General features: G+C 38.3%; 1 protein-coding gene across 1 annotated transcript in view; it reads right to left on the bottom strand.

Moving 5' to 3' along the window:
* GALNT5 (polypeptide N-acetylgalactosaminyltransferase 5) overlaps positions 1-11,655 on the bottom strand; it is a 47,940-nt gene extending 36,285 nt beyond the window's left edge. The window contains exon 1 of the mRNA XM_055123080.1: positions 10,235-11,655. Within this exon, the coding sequence (XP_054979055.1) occupies positions 10,235-11,655 (1,421 nt within the window). The remainder of the gene's footprint in view (positions 1-10,234) is intronic.
* Between the last annotated feature and the right edge of the window lie 10,822 nt (positions 11,656-22,477).

The raw sequence follows: 22,477 nt of genomic DNA, 5'->3' as shown, positions 1-22,477 counted from the left end.
CCTTTTCTCTAAGATCAGAGTTGTTGGCGCATCTTTTCCTCCCACTAGGAAAAGAATATAGTCATACAAAAATGTGGTTTTCTCTTTTGTTCATTCTAGAATAGACTCCTCCTGACATTCAGTAAGAATTACCCAGTTACTAATTTAGAAGGCCAGTCACTCACCGCCTCCATGCCAATGGTCTCAGCCAGCTGAAGTAACCGTAGAACCAATCACAGCTAATGGATTCATGCTAGGAAATAGAAACCATCAGCATCAACATTCCCCACTGTAACGATAGTCCATTTTGAGCAGGCAATAGGAATGGAGGAAGAAGAGTAGATGGTGGTATGATGTCACAAAAATGGGTACGGTGCTTAGGGCATTTTTGGAGAATAAGGTTTTGTTTCAGTGGGGATGGGCACACCTCATTGTGCTAATTTCTTATTCCTGGCTCTGCACTCAGGGATCACACTGAGTCGTGGGTTGGAGGACCATATGGGAATCAAATCTTAGTTAGTCACATGCAAGGTAAGGGCCTCATTCGCTTTGCTGTTGTTCAGTATATGTCCTTGGACAAGTCACTTTCCTCATCTGCCCCTATAGTCTCAGATGGACCAGATTAGATAGTATTTGAAACTTCCTCAGTAATTTATATTCTGGGATTCTCTAAGCAATTCCTCCACCTCATCCACCTGCTAAAAGAAGTCTCCTCTGAGTCATGAGACCCAGCTTCTCCCCCAGAGAAAGATAAATGAAATTATTCTTTCTATGGTTTTAATCCTTTCCTGTTTTCCCACTGTTAGAGGAATTTTAGCAAGGGCTATACTTATTTCAGTGGTCACATTTACACCCACACTGCTCTTCCCTACACCAGATGAGATTTGCTTCTGTTTTCCAAGGGATCATTCTTTTTATAAACTTTGACCTCATGCTTTCTCATGTCCTCCCACATCAAGTCACAGCTAAAACACTCGGGTCCATTCTCAGCTCAAGGGGTGGCTTTTCTTTCCCTTACTCCAGTAAGAGCACCATTTGTATTAGCACATTTTACTTCACACTGCAGGGGCCATACTCTGAGGCAACATGGCATAAAAGGTGCTCAGACATTTTTTTTTATTGCTGAGCTAGGACTGTTGAGCAATTTTAAATAAGCACCTTGCCTTAGTGCTATATAGAAAATGATTTCTATCTATTTTTTCTTCACTGACAAGGTACCTATCATGCAAAAGTAATTCCTTTGTACAACTCTGGGCCATATATATAGAAAAGAGATGTATTAATTCCTCCCAAAATCACATGACAAGAGAAAAAGAGGAAAGAGAAACTTTATTGGGTAGAAATAGTAGTAGAACTAGAAGTCAGTAAATTTTTTGTTGATTTCCAAATATGCTACTGGTTTACTGGGACTGTAAATACACCATGAATTCTTTTAGAACTTCACTTTCTCATCCATAAAAATGTAAGAGATGATGGATTTATTTTTTATAGTGTTGCTGTGAAGATTAATTAGAAATGAAAGCAAACACACCTATATAGCCTCACCCTAATCCCATATCCCTCAACTTCCCCCACCACTCACACCTATCACTGTCTGAAATAAAAATATGCATTAATTTGGGGGTATGGCTCACCAGGGAAGATTCCGGTTACTCAGAAAGTGCTTTGGCAAGCCCAGATGGAAGTAAAGATGGTCATGAAGGTTAAGAGTAACCAAAATCAGGGAGGGAACCAGACTGGATTGGTAGAATTATTACTACGTGAGGAAGAATCCAAGTCCAAAGATTATGCTTGGGTCCCAGGTCTGCTATATACCAGCTCTGGAGAACTTGGACAAGTGACTTTGCCTTTCCCTGTATGTTTCTATTCTATTGTTCATATGGAACAAATAAGACAGTGTGAACTATCCTGAAAAGGGGAAGGATGGAGGAAGAGATGCGGGAGGCAGAGAGGGAGACAGGGAGGATAGGGGAGACGGGGGGGGGGGAGAGAGAGAGAGAGAGAGAGAGAGAGAAGAAAAGCTCCTGCCAGAGAGGCAGGCAAGGGGTGGGGGTGGGGGGGTGATGGGAGAAAAAACGTGGGGACACTGCTGCTGGGAAATGTACACCAGTGGAGGGATGGGTGTTGGAATACTGTATGACTGAAATCTAATCATAAACAGCTTCGTAAGGGTCTATCTCACAGTGATTTGAAAAAAAAATGTTGAAAAGAATAAAAAAAAAAGACATTGTGAACTATCAGTTTCCAGGTCTATGGCATGATATGCTCATGAAAGTCCATGAGCAATTCGTACACGGAGTAAAATCAACTGCCACCATCTGAATTTTTTGCAATAATCCTAAACCTTAGTTTCAGTTTAGCTTGGGTTGAGCTAGACTGGTTATAAGACCTGTCTTGAAGAATGGGATCAAAAGTGAAGGCAAGTAGTAAAGATCCTTAGAAAAAGGAAGCCTCACTGTATCACTTCTTCTTATGTAAATCCTTATCTATTTAAAATATAGAGGGTACTCAAAAACCTATCTTTTGAAAATAAACAAGGCAGCTTTAATATTATTGATTTTCCCAAATCTTATGACCACTGTTGAGAAAAAAAATAATGTTTTCATCTTCAGAGGTTTCTTTCTGAATGGGAAAGCTTTGAATAGTTCAGCAAGATGTTATTTCCTGGGTTAAGAGTATCCAGGGCAACATTATAGTAAGCATTTATAAAATTAGGCCAATTATTAAATGTGGGTCCTAGATTAGATGTGTTAAAAAAGAAGTATAAATAAATGTGGGTTCCTGAATTTACCAATTATCTTCCTCCAGAAATATTTCTAGGTCCTTGGCAGCATTTTGGAGAAAGAGTCCCTAATTTGTTAATATTTTATACTTTTACATTAATTAAGCGGTAACTTAACTGTTTTATTCTCTTTATTTAGAAGCAGAAATGTATTTTAGGTCATTGCATTTTCTCTCTCCTTATTATTGCCCTGGGTATAGGGAGAGTGTGATAAATAAAAATATCTCAAGTCTCCATAATTATCTTAGGCCATTATTAACCCTTGTTTATTATATTTTTAAACAAATGTGGCATTTTAATTCCTGCTTTGCCATGACATTTTAGTGATATCAAAATTTGTGTATGCACTCGACACACACAAACCACAGAAATTCTTACATATGTATATGAGTGCACAGACTCAAGAGTACACTCAGTACAGTACACTCAGTACTGTACAATACACTCAGACATACATATACTTCAAAGACAATACTGTCCTGTGTTTAGCCTTGGAGGGGAAAGATGAAAGTATCCCTCTTAACTCTATCTTGTTTATGTTTCTCCTGCCCCTATTTGATCATTTAGCATTTTAGCTTTTCCAGAATTTTAGACATTCTCCAATCACTATTAGTCACAAAGCAGCATCATTTCATCTGCTGAAATACTCATTTTGTGTCAAAATAAAAGTCATCTTCATAACTTTAAAGAGCCCCTTCCTTTAACTCTGCTATATGTGTAGAAGACAAAAAAAAATGGAAGGATTTGCATGGAGCTAATTTTCATTTTCTCTTTACTGTCTATTTCCACTTCTGCTGGTTTCAGGAAAGTTTTATTATTTTTTCCCTTTTCCTTTTTTAGTTACTATTTAATTACTATTTAGACTGTCTTGTGGAAAATGCATGATGCTATCTTTTTATTTTTTATGTGTGGCAAAAGAAAACCCTTTTAACTTGTAGGAAAGAACCAAATTATAGCTTGAAAGTCCTAGCTCAGAGCAGAGAAGAATACAGACCATTTTTAATTGTTTATCAAGGGGCTTGCCATAATTCAGTAGGAAAAAAAGCCATTAAATTAAGCAATAAAGCCATATCATAACGACACAGCAGTGGTATGAAAACATGCTGCAATTCTTACTGTGCTTTAAAAAACTAGGTGCTGGCAACAAAAACTTCTTTGAGTTATTTTTCTCTAAATCCGGATTCAGAAAATACACTCGTAAAATAAACTTGTTTTTGGAGTAAGACTTTATAGCCACAGGCAGAGAAAGTCTCTTTAAGTAGAATTATCTTGCATTTTAATAAATAGGCTCATGGTTGGGGCCGGAGTAATAAATAGCACAGCGGGTAGGGCATTTGCCTTGCTCATGGCCGACCAGGGTTCGATTCATCCACCCCTCTCGGAGAGCCTGGCAAGCTACCGAGAGTATCCCGCCTGCACAGCAGACCCTGGCAAGCTACCTGTGGCATATTTGATATGCCAAAAACAGTAACAACAAGTCTCACAATGGAGATGTTAATGGTGCCCACTGGAGCAAATCCATGAGCAAAGGGATGACAGTAACAGTGACAGTGACAGGCCCATGATTGAGTAAGACCTCTGTTTGCATTGGTTGAATGGAATAGATGTCAACATAAATAGAAAGTGCAGAAAGGATTTGTAGCGAACTTTCATTTTCAAAATGGACTAAATTATGGACTAAATATGAAATTTTAAAGTGACTCTCAGGGGTTGAAGAGAATAGTACAGTAGACAGGGCATTTGCCTTGCAAATGGCTAATCCAGGTTGGATCCCTGGCATTCAAATGGTCCTTCGAGTCACCAGGACTGATCTCTTAGTGCAGAGCCAGGAGAAAGCCCTGAGCACTACAGGTGTTCGCAAAAAAAAAAAAAAAAAGTCACTGTCAAAAAAATCATTTACTTGAGGCATGTATTCTAGGTAAATATTCTAGACAAAATTGATAGACATTTTACTTTGCTACATACAAATTATTATAAGTAAATCAGGAAAATTTCCTTTTTAAAAGTCAAACATTAAAATAGAAAAACAATCAAGAGTTTGAAATATGAACAGAACAGCAAGCATGAATTAATAAATAGATCATAGTGTTAGAACCAAATACATGTACTTTAAACCGAATACTAAAATATTCCACATGTTTAAAATGAAAAAGTAAGTCATTATTAATTTATAAAATGACCCATTGCAGGCTTTATTTCTACTTTATACTCATTTCTTTTAAAAAAATAGTATCAATTTTCAAAAGTCATTTCAGAGAAATATATCTTGTAGAGCAAAGATATATTTTAGAAGGTAACTTTTTAGAATATACTTATAGAACACATTGTGCAAACTTGTATCTTTTGAGTGTACAGCACTGAAGGAGTCAAAAAAAATAAAAGTTTGATTTCACTCAGAGCACCAAACAGATTCTCAAGACTTATCACTAGTGAAAAGCACATGACAAGGAGTTTTTCAGAAACCCTGAGTGCATAAAGGGCCCTTGGACCAGATGAAGGTATGTGGTGGGCTTCTGTGGGAAAGAACACTTCGAAGATCACTTAATGGGAATAAACATATTATCTAAAAAAGGGTAACAAGCAAACTTTCCTTATTCAGGGGGACACATGGGGAGAATGTCACATGCAGAAAGTTACAGCTACATGAAGTAGAAAAAGAGGAGGCACTGACAAAACTGTGGAACTCAGGGAGTTCTTAGTGTCTTTCTAGAATAACAGAAAGGAATTCTTGTGCTTTGGACGTGTTTGCTAATTAGAAAAATCCATGCTAACATCTCAGAATCCTAAGGTATGCTTCTTTCAAAACTGGAGGAAAAGAAGGGAAGGGCATTTTCAGAAATGGGATACTGACTTTGAAACCAGAGAAGGTAAAATTGTACAGGGAATCCTCCTTGTCCTTTCTCCTCAATGCCTACTTCCTCATAGGATCTTCCTAAGAATCAGTCAAGCTGTCTTCAAGAAGATTCTCAAAATCCATGGGTTGCTCAGATTTTTTTCTTTTAACATGATTAATTTTATTGAATTTTCAGACATTGTAATAATACTATTAAAACATTAAGATGATTTAATCTTTTAAAAAATTTTATTAGAGAATCACTCTGATGTACAGTTACAAATTTATGAACTTTTGTGTTTGCATTCCACTCAAACAGTGATCATTTATCTATCCTTCCACCAGTGAAATGAGTCAGAAAGAGAGAGACAGACATAAAAAAGATTGCACTCATCTGTGGAATATAAAATAACAGAGTGGGAGACTAACACTCAAGAATTGAAGAGATAAGGACCAGGAGGTCTGCCCCACAGCTTGGAAACTGGCCTCACATGCTGGGGGAAAAGGTAGTTCAGATAGAGAAGGGAACACCAAGTAGAGGATGTTGGGAGGACCCATTCGGGTCGGAAGATGTGAACTAAAGGTTGTTGAGTTTGAATGCTTGCCTTGCAATTGTGAGGCCTTGAGTATGAACCTTAGCACTGCCCAGATGCACTGACAATACACTGTAACCATGTGCATGAGCCCTAAATGCTATAATAGTAACAAAGTGAAGGGAGAAGATAACACATAAAATAAAATATTATGAAAATAGAGTTATTATTATATTTACTGACAGAATTAAATTCATATTTTTCATTTCTGCTTTGTAATGCTGAGGATTAAACCCAGGTATCCCATGTGGAAGGTGTTTGTTTAATGATTTGAGTCACATCACCAGCAGAGAATTAAATTTATGTATGTATGTATTTAGAGGGTAGGGCCATGCCTGACTGTGATCAGGAGTGATACTCGGTGAAATTGAATCAGGATCAGACACCAGTTAGGCAAGCAACCTTCTCTCTCTATCTCACCTGCCTTGGGAATTAAATTTATATGAACCTACAAGCAAAATTGTGGAGGTTTTATTGTTGCTGTTGCTGGATAGTCAGTGGGAAGTTATGTTGTACCAGTGACTGTATTAATCTCTAGTGATAAATTTGGGGGTATATAAAAGACAGTAAGGGAGAATATTTCCAAAACTTAAGGGTTTCAGCAGGCTGCTAGTGTAGCTTATTTTAAGGCTCCTTCTCTTATGTTTTTATTTTTTTAATTTGGGGCCATACCTGATTATGATCAAGTCTTACTCCTGGCTCTGCAAACTGGGTGGACTCCGGCAGACTCAGAGGACCATATAGGGTGCCAGGGTTCGAACTCAGGTCAACTGCATGTAGGGCAAACACTATACTCTCTCCCCAGCACCCAAATTCTCCTCTGTTTGAATATACTAGTTCCCTCTTTCCTTCTTTACTTCCCTCCCTCCCTCCCTCCTTCCCTCCCTCCCTCCCTCCCTTCCTTCCATCTACCTGCTAATTTTATCTCACTCGCACACATTTTCTTATTTTCTTTAACAATTTTCCTCTTAAGTTTATTTTAAAAAATTTATATTTTAAAAATCTGTGTGTAGGGGGCTGGAGTGATAGCACAGCGGGTAGGGTATTTGCCTTGAATGCGGCTGACCTGGGTTCAAATCCCAGCATCCCATATGGTCCCCTGAGCACCGCCAGGAGTAATTCCTGAGTGCAGAGCCAGGAATAACCCCTGTGCATCGCAGGGTGTGACCCAAAAAGCAAAAAAAAAGAAAAAAGAAAAAAGAAAAAAAAATCTGTGTGTAGTTTTTATGTCACTCTTTTGAGCAAGGCTTAATGTAAATAAAATTAAGATAAGAAATGTCAAGTCATGTCAACATGATAAAACAAAGGTTTTTATTTGTAATTTCTTATAAGTTTTATAACCATGACTATATAAATTGGCATGCACTTGTAGTTAGATCAAACTCATTTGTATAGGTAAAAGCAACAAAACCATTATCCTCTTTCAACAAGAAGTTCATAAAAGAGCTGAAAATACTTTGTGGGGGCCCATGCATAGGTTCTGAGGCATTAAATTATCACTCCTATCCTATTGAAAGAGTAGAGCATCAGGAAGCTGATTGCTGAGAGTGCCTTTATTTAGGCAAGGTGGGTTGTATGATAAGAGGGAGGGAACCTGGCCACAAGCTGAATGACTCATCCTCTCCAGCACACGTGTTCATTTTTTTCTACAGTCTGGACAGCTTCCTTCAGAAGTAGTCTGCCTGCAACTTCTCTGGCCTGCAACCCTTAACTTGCACAGATCAAATTTCAGAAACTAACAAATGCTTGAAGTCTTAATAAATCACCTGCATCATAACAGCATGAAGTTTGGAAAGTCACACAATTGCCCTTTTTCTGATTCATAACTGTAGACTGCTCTGTGCAGCTTGGATCTTTCCACAGTCTCCATGAACTCTGTTAGGCCACTCAGAGGCTGTTAGAAACAACTTTAACTGCAGCCGTGTTCCTTAGATTTTATGTTCAAAGTTGGTATATAAATAATGGGCATATATGTATGTCTGTCTGATATATACCATCAATGATTTAAGATTAGAGCTTATCTATAATTGTATTTTTTGGGGAGGAGGGGGTCAATTCCCTAACAGGTAGAACACAAATAGCAATGCATCCGTTTGTGCTTGGATTTTAATTATTTCTCTGTAGTTACCCTCTTTAAGACCAAGATAAGCTAAGCTCTCAGGGCTTCAATTTCTTCATTTTTAAAAAAATAGGTATTTGTTATCTTCAGACTGTGAATTTCATAGAGTGAGGAGCATGAATGACACGGCACTTTGTCTAAGTGCGGTTAAGAGCCCCTTGTCAGTGGTTATATGTCACTATAGGATATGGCTTCCTTGTGGCTAATATCACATTGAAGAAGCTCTAACTCATATGAGTGCAGATTCATCTATAGCTACATTCTTCTGAAAACTTCTGACTACTTATATGACAAATTAATGTTCGTTACAGAGGGCAAACAAGGCCTTTGTTTTCATACCACATATGCTAAGCCTGAATCTTAGTATATTCCCTAGTTTCTGTTTCCAGGCAAACATTGGCTCAGAAATTGAATTTCAAGGTACACGCGGGATGCTTATCAGTTGATGAGTAGAGAACATATGGCTACAAAGTACCTTTACTCATCTATATTTGAATCAGATCAAATATTTACAACTTAGCCACCTTCTGGTATATAATGAAAAGAAATTAATTCTTTTTTTTAGGCGAAGTATCAAGAGCTAGTCAAGGAACTTCTGGGGATAGCCCTGGAAATATTCAATATTTAGCCAATGACGGCAGTCAGTTCAATGCTAGGGTTGAGTAGTATGGTGCTTGGTGGGGGGGTGGGTGGGGAATCTCTAGGACACCACCTAGAATGGTGTTAAGAGTCATCTGGTGGCAGGAATCACTGGTCCTTGCTCATGCAAAGCACATACCCCTGATCCCTAAGTGAAGTTCCAGGCCCAGGAATTTAAGTCTTTGAAGAATGGGTTCATGAATGACTACAAGACTTTGGAACTGTACTGCTTGGGAAAGTAACACCATTTTTCAGTAACCTCAATGTGTTAATTTGAACCCATAAGATCTTCTGCCTTTTTTCTAATGTTTTTATTAACCTCATCTGATATGTAATAGGCTCTTTGTAAGTGATAAAACTAAAAATATAAGTGTTGATTATTATATTTTTGTACATCCTGCGGGTGTTAGTTGTTGTCTGATTGACTTTTTCTAACATTATTTCTGTATAATTGAACTGAAATATCTATCATCTTCATGTACAAAGGACATTAAATTTTAGAGAGTAAAGTCACTTTTTCACTTGTGATTATGATGATCATAACTTATAATTACACAGAATTGTGGTTAAGATATGATTCCTGAGGGGCCCAGAAAGGTCTTTCTCTATTCTCCATGTCCAAATATAAAACTTGTTAGTAATAAAAAAAAGTTTGAAAATTGGGAATTCACTTCTTTCTTGTCATTATGTTAATGGAATTGCATTTTGTCTCTACCATTAATAATATGCTCTATTATAAATCAAATTAATCTCATCATTTTAATAGATTTTCAATGAGGGAAAGGAAATGGAACACAAGTACAAGACAAGAAGTCTCAGAAAAATGAATGCAGAAAGAGCTTACAGTGGTATGCTGATATCACAGTATTTTTCTGATTGGATAGCAAAATATTTGGGCTGTATCTAACAATGAACACTGTTCCAGTTCTCTACTTGAAAAATCAGATGGAAATTATATAGAAAGAAATCCCTGTACATGAACCAAAATACTAAAGGTTGATTAAAAGGCTGGAGCACTAGCGCAGCGGGTAAGGCGTTCCCCTTGCATGCAGCCAACCCAGGTTCAATTCTTCCACCCTTCTCAGAGAGCCCAGCAAGCTATCAAGAGTATCCTGCCCACACGGCAGAGCCTGGCAAGCTACCTGTGGCATATTCGATATGCCAAAAACAGTAACAAAAAGTCTCACAATGGAGACATTACTGGTGCCCGCTTGAGCAAATTGATGAGCAATGGGATGACAATGACAGTGACAGTGACAGTGATGAAAAGGAAGAAAAGGGGATCTTACCCAGCAGGTCTTGTGTCTCCAATGGCTCTGTCTACTGGGATCAAATCACTGAGGTAGACATTGAAATTGCCTTCCTTCCATCTCCTTTCTGCTTCCTTCTTCTTTCCAAGAGGAACAAACACTGGACGTCCAAATTGGCCTGGAGCTCTGTGGTCCCTTGGAGAAAGTGTCACATCAATTTTTAACACATGGTGCATTCCATGGTCTTCTGGTAAATGGGTTTTGATAAGACTTTGGTTGTATTCCATAGGCTGAGTCTGGACAGTTAAGTTGATTCTTTCTGGCTTCTGCCTACCAGCTAGGGCTTGATTTGTTTGCAACACTGTTTTCTGTAGAGCCAGTGAAGGAACAGAGGCCTCACTTCTATTTCCAGAAATGTATTTGTCTTGGATTTTACCCAGAACTATAGGAAATGGAGGTTTCAGACTGGGTACTTCTTTGGGACCTATCTTTAGCTCCTTCTCTTTGGTTATAATCACAACACGACTTTCAGAGAAATTGAGTTCCTTCCCTCCTGTCACTTTGGCCCCATCATTCCCCAGCAACTGTGTTGCATTAAAAGATCGCTTCTCTAAGTGATTTAAATTGGCCACGGGCTTGGAAAAGGGGAGGCTCTTATTGAAATTTTGCTTATTTGCATTCAGTTCTTTGTTCCGAGTCTCAGTTTTATTTAAGGCTTTGGTGTCCCTGGGTTTTGACATTGGCAGGCTGGCAAGGTACTGTGTCTTTACTCTTGCCGGTGTTTGCTGCTTCGATCTGCCAGCATTAGAACTCCTAATCACATCCAGGTTCCTTTCAGCTGCTTGCTTTGATGCATAACTTCTGGGTCTGGGACTCTTAGGGGCCTTTTGCTTTGTGCCCACAGATCCTGTGTGCGCGGTGAATTCTGCCAATAGTGTCCCTGGTGCTGCCACAAGCGGGGGTTTCTGAGCCCCCTGAGCGTTGGTTTCCTTTGAGTTCCCTTGGTGAGAGGTGCTCACTCGCCCCTCTGGTTTCCGGCTGGTGAAGCTTACAGGGAGCTTCTGCAGTTCTGGAGGAAGCCACACGGGTGAAACTTTGCCCCTTCCTGGAGTTTTCAGCCCTTGTCTCTCCCTCTGGGACTGTGCCAAATCATGCTCCACCTCCATCACCCTCTTCTCAGTCTTTCGAAAGTTCTTATTGCCCCACATACCCTTCCTGTAGCCCCTCATTGGGAATTTCATCTCTCTTTTGCTGCTGGAAAGTGTCTCTATTTGGTCTAGCTCAACTCGGAACCCTGTGCGGTCCCTCCTGACGACGTCCTCCTTGAGGATGCGAGTGTTGATCTCACTGAATGAGAGACGGAGAGCTGCCATGTCAAAGAGCAGCCAGATGACAGAAGTTACAAATATAAAGGCTAGGACGCGCCCACTCCCTCGGAACAACTTTCGGATCTTGCTCATGGTACAAAGGCTTCCCTGGCAGCCTGTCCTCCCGTTGAGCCAGCTTACCTTGAGTGGAGAGGGAGCAGGAGTAGCGGTATTAGCAGCAGCAGCCTCAGCAGAGTTGCCAGAAAGGGCCCCTGCCCTCCCCCGAAACAGCAGGAAACAGCAGTCCAAGGGGGAACGCTTAGCTCCTACTGCCTGCCAGTCTCTGCCTGCGTGGCATTTCACAGCACAGCATCTGTGCCTGCTGGGCTGGCCTCCGGCTAAACCCTGCTGCAAACTGTCCCGAGGTCACTCTGGGAACAAGTCGATTGCAGCCACCGGTCAGCTCAACATATCACTTGGTCTTGTCTCTGGGAGCCCATGTTCACCTTCTACAAGCCCAGAAAAGGTGGGGGCCCCGGGCTGTGGCCGTAGCTTCTCTCCTCCCAGCTCGGTCTAACGCTGTAACTCAACACCGCTTCTCAGAAGGAAAACATTTCAAGTCATTACCCAGAAAACTTCATCCAGCGCTCACCTTCTGCGTTAGGAGAGAGCATGTGTGCTTCAAGGGCAATTAAACGGAAAGTAAACCATCTAACTTCGAAAGCATGTGTTCCTGGTTTATAACCCCACCTCCCCCATTTCTGCTCATTAACCCTGTTGTACCCAGGTCTCCAAAGGATCTGCCTGTGTAACTAATCACTGACCTTAATGACTCTGCTTTAAGACTTAATGGCTTGAGGTGGGGGCCTCATGTCACCACAGGACTGGAAGGGAGTGTTTAATTATTCAGAAGCATTACTTGAGGGGAGGGGCGTGTATCCAAGTCAACTATTCTTTCCTAAAAGCTAATCCATCTATTTTCACTATTCAATAGCCATCAAGTTCATTTATCAGATTACTATGAATCTTTCTAAGCACTTGCTTTCAGAATTAGAGCTTATTTCATCACAGACCAGTAGAAAACAGCTTGTAGATTGCCCCAGGTCCTGGCTCAGATTTTGAGGGCCAGGAATAGAAGGTCAGATTAGTGGCTCAGATACAGGCCTTCTGTTTGAATTACTCTGAATCAGTACCTGCAAGTTCTGGTTAATTGATGGGGAGGGAGTGAAGATGAGTTGAGTTGGTCTGATAATTGTGTTTTTAAGAAGCTTCCTCTGTGTTTTCAATGCTGAAAGTCACTGTTGAAAAACGCCTTGTGATTTTTTTTTGTTTCTGAACACTACCCATAATTTATGAAATTTCTTCCCGGAGTAAAGCCTAATAAAAACAATATAGTCTTAAAATAAATACTCAGAATCTGTATTTTAATATTGTCTATTTAAACATTGTCCACGAGTTCGAGAAGAACTGCCAGGAGCATTCTCCCTGAGGACTTTAGTGATCTACAGACAATAATGTCCTGTTTTAATTCAGCGTTCAGTGGGATATAGTGCCTCTGCTTGGAAATAAGCTCAAAGTCCCATAGATTTGGGAAAGGAAGAGAGAAGATTCTAAATTTGTTATACTTATGTACTTCCTTCTGCTAGATTTTCAGTTTAAGTTTGTATTTCGTCCCAACGAAAGAAACCTAGATAAATGCAAACATTGGCAGTTCAGACATTTCCTTAAGAAAATATATCTCTACCTCAATTCTTCCATCTTTCCAATATTTATTGAGCATGACCTATGTTCAATGCTTGTGTAGAGGAATGTTAAGTAAAAGTTCCATAGTTTTTTGACTTCAAGATCTCACAGTCTGGGACTGGAGAAACAATATAGTAGGTAGAGTGCTTGCCTTGCTTGTGGTTGATGTAGGTTCAATCCCTGTCTCTCCATATACCCAGGACCCTGAATACTGCTAGGAGTGATCACTGCATGCAGAGCCAAGAGTTAGTGCTGAGCACAGCTGAATGTGGCCCTCAAAACAAAATAATAATAAAAAAAATCTTATATACAATACACAATAAGTAACATGAAACAATGCCTTATATCTTTGGGGATGCCACTTAATTTGGAGTTGCCTGAATAATGTTTGAAAAAATAAAAGTTTAAGTTTTAGACTTAAAGGATAAGTATGAACAACCTCTGCTTAGACTGTGATCTAAGAAAAGAGAGTATAAAGGGAAGATAAATTGGCAAAATCATAGAAGAAAACAGAGCATGATACAATTTCTAAAAAACAGTATTGGGAACTATAGGTTTGATTTTAGACACTGTGTGTTTGTGTGTGTGTTGCATCCTGAACACTTTGCTAAGCTTTTTCATTGACTATCTAATCCACACAACAATCCAAAGGGAAGACACAATTGTAACTATCATTTCACAATTAAGGAAATGTGATATAGCTTGTGGTAAATATGGGAAGAGTTAGGTCTCAAAAACTAGGCTGTGTGACTCTGTGGTCCAGAAGCATAACTACTACACAGTACTGTTTATCTGAAGTAACTTGCAAGTTGGTTAATTTTATGTGCTTACGCAGCAATAAGAACATTTTGTCTGGCAGGTTTAAGTGAGGGTTTGAGAAAATGATTTAAAGTTCTGTCTTATTGAACATGCCCTATACAGGATAATCACTGCTGATACTTTTTATAGACAGATGGAAGACCATGTATGATTACTTCCTCCAAAATCAAATAATATGATTTTGAAAAGTCATATATCAATTTTTCCTGCTCCTATTCTTTTATTATGAATTTAATCAATAAATAATTCTTTTCTCAAAACTTCAAGCTCCAACCACATAGTTAACATTGTTTTTGTCACTAATCACTCCAAAACTTGATCAAGCAGAACAGTATAAATAAAAAATGGAATGGCTATTTATAATCCATGTTTTGATGTAAACTGAAAGATAAATTTCCCCTGATATAAGGGATAAGTGTTTTGCATTCTGGTGTGCCCTAAACATAAAAATAAATTCTTTAAAATATCTTCTAAGATTTAAGACTTGTCCAACCACATCCATATCCCAAATGACAGATGGAATTACTCACACTCCTGTTAGAAGTTAGCACTTGTTATATCTCTACTATGCCTGCCAGTTTTTAAACACTGATTGAATATTACACTGAGTTGTCTATATTCTTTTGATATCAAAAGAAAAATCCCTCTCATCTCTCTCAGGCTAACTAACCAAACCCACAAATTACTTGCAATAAGAGATAAAAGTGCATAGAAAGTAAGTTTATTTTTTATGTTACTACTCTGGGTAAGTTATCTATTGATTCCAGCTTACTTGACAGTCTTTATGTGTCTGTCTTCTAGTCATTGTAAAATTGAGAATAAGATATTATAAGTACAAGAGGGACTGGAGGCATAGGTCACATGCGTTATGTATGCAAGGCCCTATATTTGAATCTTTAACACCATATGGCATACTGTGATAATAACCCCTATTAAAGAAATCCAGAAGATATAGATAGGAATTCTCCAAAGTCTCCTACTAAAGGTTGCATGGATAGATCTGGTCTAGAGTACTAAATGGCCCTTAAAACATCAAGGTTATTTCAGATATAATATAATTCCCAACTTCCCAGACTTTGCCCTGAGTCATTTTGTAACAGTCCATGGAAATGGCAGAAGTAGTTTATAAGCAACCCAACTATCTTCAGGGAACCAGAAACAATTTGTGGGCCACCATAAGCTGAGTTGGTGATGGAAGATTCCAAGATGGTCCTACTTGTGATTTTGATTTAAAGATGGTCCTTAATGTTTCCTGCCTCCCAGGAAGACTGTAAGAATTGTAAATGAGATTCCTTCATCTATGATTCAGCTGTGTTTCTGCTGTTGCAAGTGCATTTTAAGGGTGTGTTCCAGATTATCATTTGCCTCAACCAGGATAGAATTATATTTGTGGGTTTCTCTTGCCAATATTGGTGCTCCCAGTTTTTCTTTGTTGTGAACTTTACTTGTCCAGGCTCAGTAGGTCTTCTAGAAAATTATTCCACATGTAGTTAAATAATTGTGCTCAAGAAGGAGATGAGCTCAGGTTTTAGGGGGAAACTTAATTTCTGTCCATAAACATTATTCATATCATATTGCTTTAGACAGGTTCTCATGTTCAGCTTGCAAGGATTCAGTTCGATACTCTTTTGATTCTGTGCCTGGAAAAAATCTTTCCACCAATTTTTTTTACAAATATTTAATAGAAACTAATTTCAAATTGGGAGTTCAATTTATGGAATTGCATTGAAATTTAGAATTGAGTTTTATCATATTTATTAAAAAGTTCTATTGACTTTGGTTAGATATTATGTTTTTGAGTAAGATCTCTGTAAAAAAAGAATATTTGTGAGGCATAATCATGAAGGGGAACATAGACTGAAGGCTCACTGCAGAGATTATATCAAGATTCTCTTCTAGGAACAATTATAAAGGCGTTAGAAATAGGAGGAGGACAAGACTGAATGGCATGAGAAGGAATGTTTGGATGACTCGTGGCTTAGTAATGTTTGATGGATAATTAAAATTGCTTTGTGAGTGAGACAGGGCTACATGATGAATCTTGGAAGTATTGGCTAAAGAAGATTTATATTTGAGTACTATATTTTTAGTTGGTTTGTCAATGTTAACATGAACAAGAATCAACTAGAGGAACACTGGGTCTATGATTGAGTAGATATGGAGCAGAGTCCCATAATTTCCACTTAACACAAATTCTCTTATTAATGATGGAAGCCTGGGGGGTACAGTTTGAGAAACACTGACTGTGGAGGAGAATGAAGAGCACAGAGGATAATAAAGTTTGTGAGGGATAATGATTATTTTAATTGTGGTTTTGAGATCCCAATTGTTATTTGATTAGATATATTATTTGTTAAAAGAATTGGCTTGAATTAAAAAAACTCAAGACTTGAGATCTTTATGGCAGCAAAATCATGTAGTTGCGATTTCATAAGATTATTTAGATATTGCAGACACAAATAATGGCTGGGAAAGTAACACAAAGAAGGTGAAGGTCACATATTTTAGAAAAACATGAGAAATATCAGTAAGAAAGCAGGAAGACTGGAACAGAATAATGACAACAACTAAGGATATCATGAGAGAAGGTATAACACAATTGAATGATTCTAAGAAATTGTATCACTGTATCACTATCATCCCATTGCTCATTGATTTGCTCGAGTGGGCACCAGTAACATCTCCGTTGTGAGACTTGTTGTTACTGTTTTTGGCATATCAAATACGGCATGGGTAGCTTGCCAGGCTCTTCTGTGTGGGTGAGATACACTTGGTAGCTTGCTGGCTCTCAGAGAGGGGTGGAGGAATCAAACCCGGGTCGGTCACATGTAAGGTGAATGCCCTACCTGCTGTGCTATCATCAAGATATTGGTCAAAACATTCTAAAATTAGTTCTACATATTTGCTATTAAGAGTTATTCTAGTTATAGTAAGTGGAAACGTTTTGAATGGAGTACTTCATATCACATAAAATCAACTATTGAGAGTGAACCGTTTGGTATCATCAATACTTTTGATATGTTATATAACAACTACCACTGTCCTTTTTTTGAAAGCTTTCCACTTAAAAGGAAAGATCATACTTATTAAGCATTTATTCCCTGTGTTCTCCACCTTCTGGTCCCTATAGATCTTGTATTCATTGCTTACCAATTTGGAGTGCTTCATATCTGTTCATAAATTAAATAATATTGGATGTGATATTTAATATATATCTTATTCTATGGAGTATAATGTATTAAAGTTCATATATTTATATATATGTATATAAATGTACATATTTTTTTCATAAATAAATAATATCCCACTGTATCCATAAAGGCACCTGGACTTGTTGCACTTTACATTGTAGGCATTTCAGCTGTAATTTTTTAAAGCAAACTGAAGACTTGTAGTTCCTTTACATCAACAATATTGGTGGCAATTTTAAAGTAGATTAAAAAAACAGAAAAAAACATACTTTAAAATCTCTGTGTATGTTGTGGTAGTTCTTACATTTCAAAGTGTTTTGGATGGAGGGGTTTAGGCCCACACTTGGCTGTGCTCAGGGGTTTAGGGATGCACTTGGTGGTGATTACTCCTGGCATTGTAATCACAGGACAATCCTGGCAGGACTACAGGGCCCTATACTGTTCCAGAAATTGAACCAACGTGGGGTGCATGTAAGGCAAGCCCTTTTCCTGCTGTACTATGGCTCCAGCCCTACTTTAAACTTTTAAATTATTTTATTTGTTATAGCAATCAACATTAGTTATTACTGATGTTACCATAAGAATGTTAGTGCCGGAGTGCCACAAATCATGGTTCACTTAAAGGAGAAAACCAGCGTTTTCTTATTATGTGTTCTGATTATTCCACTAACCAGCCACTTCCCTTTTTTTCCCTCCTTTGATTTATCTTCCTATTTTCCTTGACACAAAAATAGCACTGTAAAAAAAAAAATAGCACTGTAACACTGTCGTCCCGTTGTTCATCGATTTGCTCGAGCGGGCACCCGTAATGTCTCCATTGTGAGACTTGTTACTGTTTTTGGCATATCGAATACGCTACGGGTAGCTTGCCAGGCTCTGCCTTTCGGGTGGGATACTCTAGGTAGCTTGCCAGGCTCTTCGAGAGATTTGGAAGAATCGAACCTGGTTTGGCGGTGTGCAAGGCAAATGCCTTATCTGCTGTGCTATCGCTCCAGTCCAACACAAAAATTTTGAAATTAAATCAAGTAATCTCTATACAATGACTTTAAGTGTTAATTTATTTTTGTTGGGTCACAACTGGCAGTGTTGAGGGCTTACTTCTAACTTTGTGCTCAGGGATCACTCTGGGCAGTGCTCAGAAGTCCATATGTGGTAATGGGGATCAAAACCAGATGGGCCATGTGTGAGACAAAACCCTACCAACTGTGCTCTCTATCCAGCCCTAACCTCTAAGTGTTTAAATAAAAGAGTTACATGTCTCTTTATTTAAATAAAAAATCAGAAGTTATTAAACTCAGTAAAACAGGCAGGTCAAAATGCCCAGAGAATTAAAAATCACTGGTGAGAGGAAAGAAAGTTCTAAATATTTTTGAAGAGGTATAAGGTTTTAAGGTGAATAGTAGATAAAAAAAAAAGTTAGATAATGAGGATCTAGAGCAGGTAGGTAATGGGATTAAAAATATGGCGGATTATTTATTTTAAAAAAGACTAGAGATGCATTTCATTACAATTTAAAAAAATGGTTTGTGGACCAAAACACCCCACAGTTCTCATGGGTTACTCCTGGCTCTGCACTCAGGGATCACCCTTGCATGCTTAGGAAACCATATAGGATCCCCAGGACTGAACAGGGTTGGCTGTGAATAAGGCAAGTGCCCTGTTTGCCGTACTGGCTCTCTGACCCCAGCACATTTCATTTTGAAATTGTAACTGTTAGAGGGAAGATTAGGATGAGTGGAGATGGGAATGTAGCTCACATTGTTCTCAGTGGCTTATTATTGTTTTGCACAAGGAATAGGCAGATAGTGTAAAGGGACTAGGTAAAATGGCAGTCTACAAATTTCTTAGATAAAGGTTGGAATTATGTTGTTAGCAATGGAAATTAATGCTGGTAATTCAGAATAAAAGTAAGGATTGTCAGAGATTTTTATGGATATTTGCACCATTACTGCTAATTTAGAGGCAAACACACTAGGTGGTAGTACAACAGAGTGAAGATGTGGACAGTTGCCATGGCATGCATGAGGAGGAGGGTCAAAGGTTAATGAAGAAGCATATGGGGAGTGATAATTTCTAGTCAGTGTGATGTGGATAGGGGTGTAATGGAAGACCTCCTGTGGCATAGTTGGATCTTAAAACACTAGTGAAATATCTACAAGTTAGAGATGAATATAGGCACTGGGGTCTTCGTTGGTTTGGAGGAAGGAATCCTTTACCTCAAGCCTGTTAGTGGCTTTCTTCTTTGAAATTCTATTACTAATGTAGTAACACCCTTCATTGTCTCTTTGGTAGAAATTGGGTTAACTGTGGATGCCCTTTGGTAGCTCAATTTAAAGCTTCAATGACACATCGATGCTTAAGTTATGAAAACAAAAACCTGGGTGCGTCTCTTTTAGGCTTGGCTAAAGTAAGATCATGGTGAAGAGAAATGGTTGATTGGTGCTCAGACCTCTTGCCGACCCCCAGGGAGTTCTTCTGCCCACCTTGCTGCCTCCTCTGTCATATTCCAGGTGCTACATCAATCATGCCCATCCATCAGTACTGACTCTTCTCATCTGTCCTACTGTCTAACCATTCTCTTCTGCCTACAACCTCCATTTTAGCAAAGGGAAGAGAAAGAAAGGGAGAGAGGAGAAAAAAGGAATATTGTGGGAGGGACAGACAGAAGGCATCATGGAGGGCATTTGAGGGCATTTTTTCATGTGTTATGAGGGAGGATGAAATTTTTAAAATCTTTCAAAAAGAGCTGGAAGTTATTTCAAATACCTTCCCCCACCCCCACCAACACAGTTCCTGCCCCCAGCAGAAAGATCAAAATAACTTTCTGTGGGATGAAATGATGTCAATGACTTTGGATCCAGTAAATTATCATAGCCTGGTAACAACTCTTCTATTTGAGGCTTGCTAAAGTAGTGAATTGGTAAATCAAATTGCCGCAAGGGAAATGAGAAACTTGAACTCAGGACCCTTTGGAAATTTCTGTCATTATCAAAGGAGAAAATATTACCCCCACCTTTCTACTATTTGAAAATAGTGTAGAAAATGGAAAAGTGATATAGTAGAGATAAACTAACTGATAAACAATATAAGCAATACTAACTGAAAACAAACTAAGATAGAAAAAGAAGTGGGTCATGCTTTAAGTTTACAAAGAATATAAATTTTATTGACATTAACACACACTGTCATAGTTATTCAGCTTTCATCATATAGAGTATCTACATTTTTTCTTTTCCTCGGAAGTTGGGGATTAACTAATAAATAAGACTGGGCATACAGGACATAGGTTTACATAAACGTCTACTCATGACTAAGCTAAGAAAGTATATACAGCTCTAAATTCCACACTTTATATCTAAACGATGAAATATGCCTGAAAACCAATTAATTCTCCCTATGTATTGGGACTGGACTGGAGCCACACAATGAACTAGCACTTAAAAAAAGAGAAGTAGAGTGTTTATTACATGTGCTCACATATGTGTCAATATATTTTTATGTAAACACACCAACTCCATGTGTGATTTATGTTTGTTGTATATATTCTTATTTATGCACATATATATTAATGAAGTTTACAGAGCACACCCAAGCAAATATACACCAGATGTGCTGATTTTGAGCACGGTAAGAATAAAAATTACTATTGAGAAAGAAATAAAGCAGGGCTTTTCTGGGTCTTGGTCAGAGTACCAGGTACACTGCTTTAGGGAAGACATACATATGTTTTGCATGTTTATTTGGGGCAAGGGAAGACTCAGGGGGGCAACATAATTGGTACACATTTGTGGAGGGATATCATGTGGAAGAAGAATTTAACTCATTCCATATGGTTCCAGAGGGTAGAAATGAGGCCAATGCGTAGCAGATTTCTGTTCTAAATGAGAATGACTTTCTAACAATTAGTACTATACAAAAGAGACACGGATTCCTTCTAAAAGTAGATAATGATTTGCCGGCTTTTGAAAATGACATGTGGCAGGGCTGTATGGCCATCTGTCACCAAAGTGGTAGGGGGCACTATTTGGTGGAGATTTGGACTGGAGTCATTTGCTGAGCCTTCTCTATCCTGGAATTCAGTAGCTCTCTGAGATATATAAATGTATTCTAAGACAAATCCAATAACAAATGTCTTTTTTTTAAATTTTATTCAGTGACTAAGAAGCTTTTAATCCAACTTCAGTACTTCTTAGAGAGGATTATCTTCTCAGATTCCTGTTATTTCTTCTTTTTCCCCCATTACCTTTTGTTTTGTGATGTCTGCTCTCTTTTTCCGTTTCTTTTCTTATATTTCCTGATCTTGTGCTTCCTAGCTGTAAAGAATAGAATGCAAATAGTGTTTGTTGAGTGATTAAAATGAGGAAGAAAAAATATAAATCATTAGATTTTCTTTTCACTTCAAATCATAATCTGTGTATGAGTATGTGAATTTGTGTTTGTATTTGAATCAGTGTATGTTATGGGAATAGGATTTGTGTAGACCTGCATTCAGCTTTGTTATTTCCTTGGGAATTAGTCTTCCATTTTTTTTAACCTAGATGAGTCCTTATATAATATTTGAGGTCAACTTAGGAACAATCAGATTATAATAGAATTTAAAGATGACTGCAAAATAGGGATCATGGTCTGGGTACAGAGCTGAGGAGAAGTCCAAAGAGTGTTGTTTCTCCAGAATCTGGGCCCAGGGAGGTTTCAGCATATAGAAAATGACAGGTCTCAGACAGTTTAGATATGTTTGACAATTGGGGTTGATTGATGGGAGTCTTTGGACAGAACATCGCAGTGTGGTATATTTTAAATGTACACTTTTAATGAACTACTTTGGAAAAAGCTCTGGTGGGGGAGCTACTGAAGCAGTGCTCTTAGAGTCTAGGCATCATTCCCAGTTATACTTGGCCAACTAGGCCAGATGGTTCAATGCTAGGGCCAGCCCAGGGGTGCTGGGGTTAATCAACCACTTTTAATGGTTACAATGCCTAACAGCTTTCTCTGGTATTTTGATGAGAGAAGGGAAGAAATGTTCAATGACCTGTAATGTGTGAGATAATTTCATTTTATCAAATATTCGCCCTTCTCAAATGACACAAAAAAAAAGCCCATTGAAGAAAAATAGGTAAGATCTGGTTTGAAGATGCAAAAAAAGAGAAAGAAATTTAAATATATCTCACACCATTCTTAAAAGTAAACTCAAACTGAATTTTAGGGCTCAAGAACTGAACCAA

Source organism: Sorex araneus, chromosome X (assembly GCF_027595985.1).
Source record: "Sorex araneus isolate mSorAra2 chromosome X, mSorAra2.pri, whole genome shotgun sequence".
In the NCBI taxonomy this organism is placed as follows: Eukaryota; Metazoa; Chordata; class Mammalia; order Eulipotyphla; family Soricidae; genus Sorex; species Sorex araneus.
Note: the sequence above shows the minus strand (reverse complement) of the source record. Positions and strands in the feature narration are given on the sequence as shown.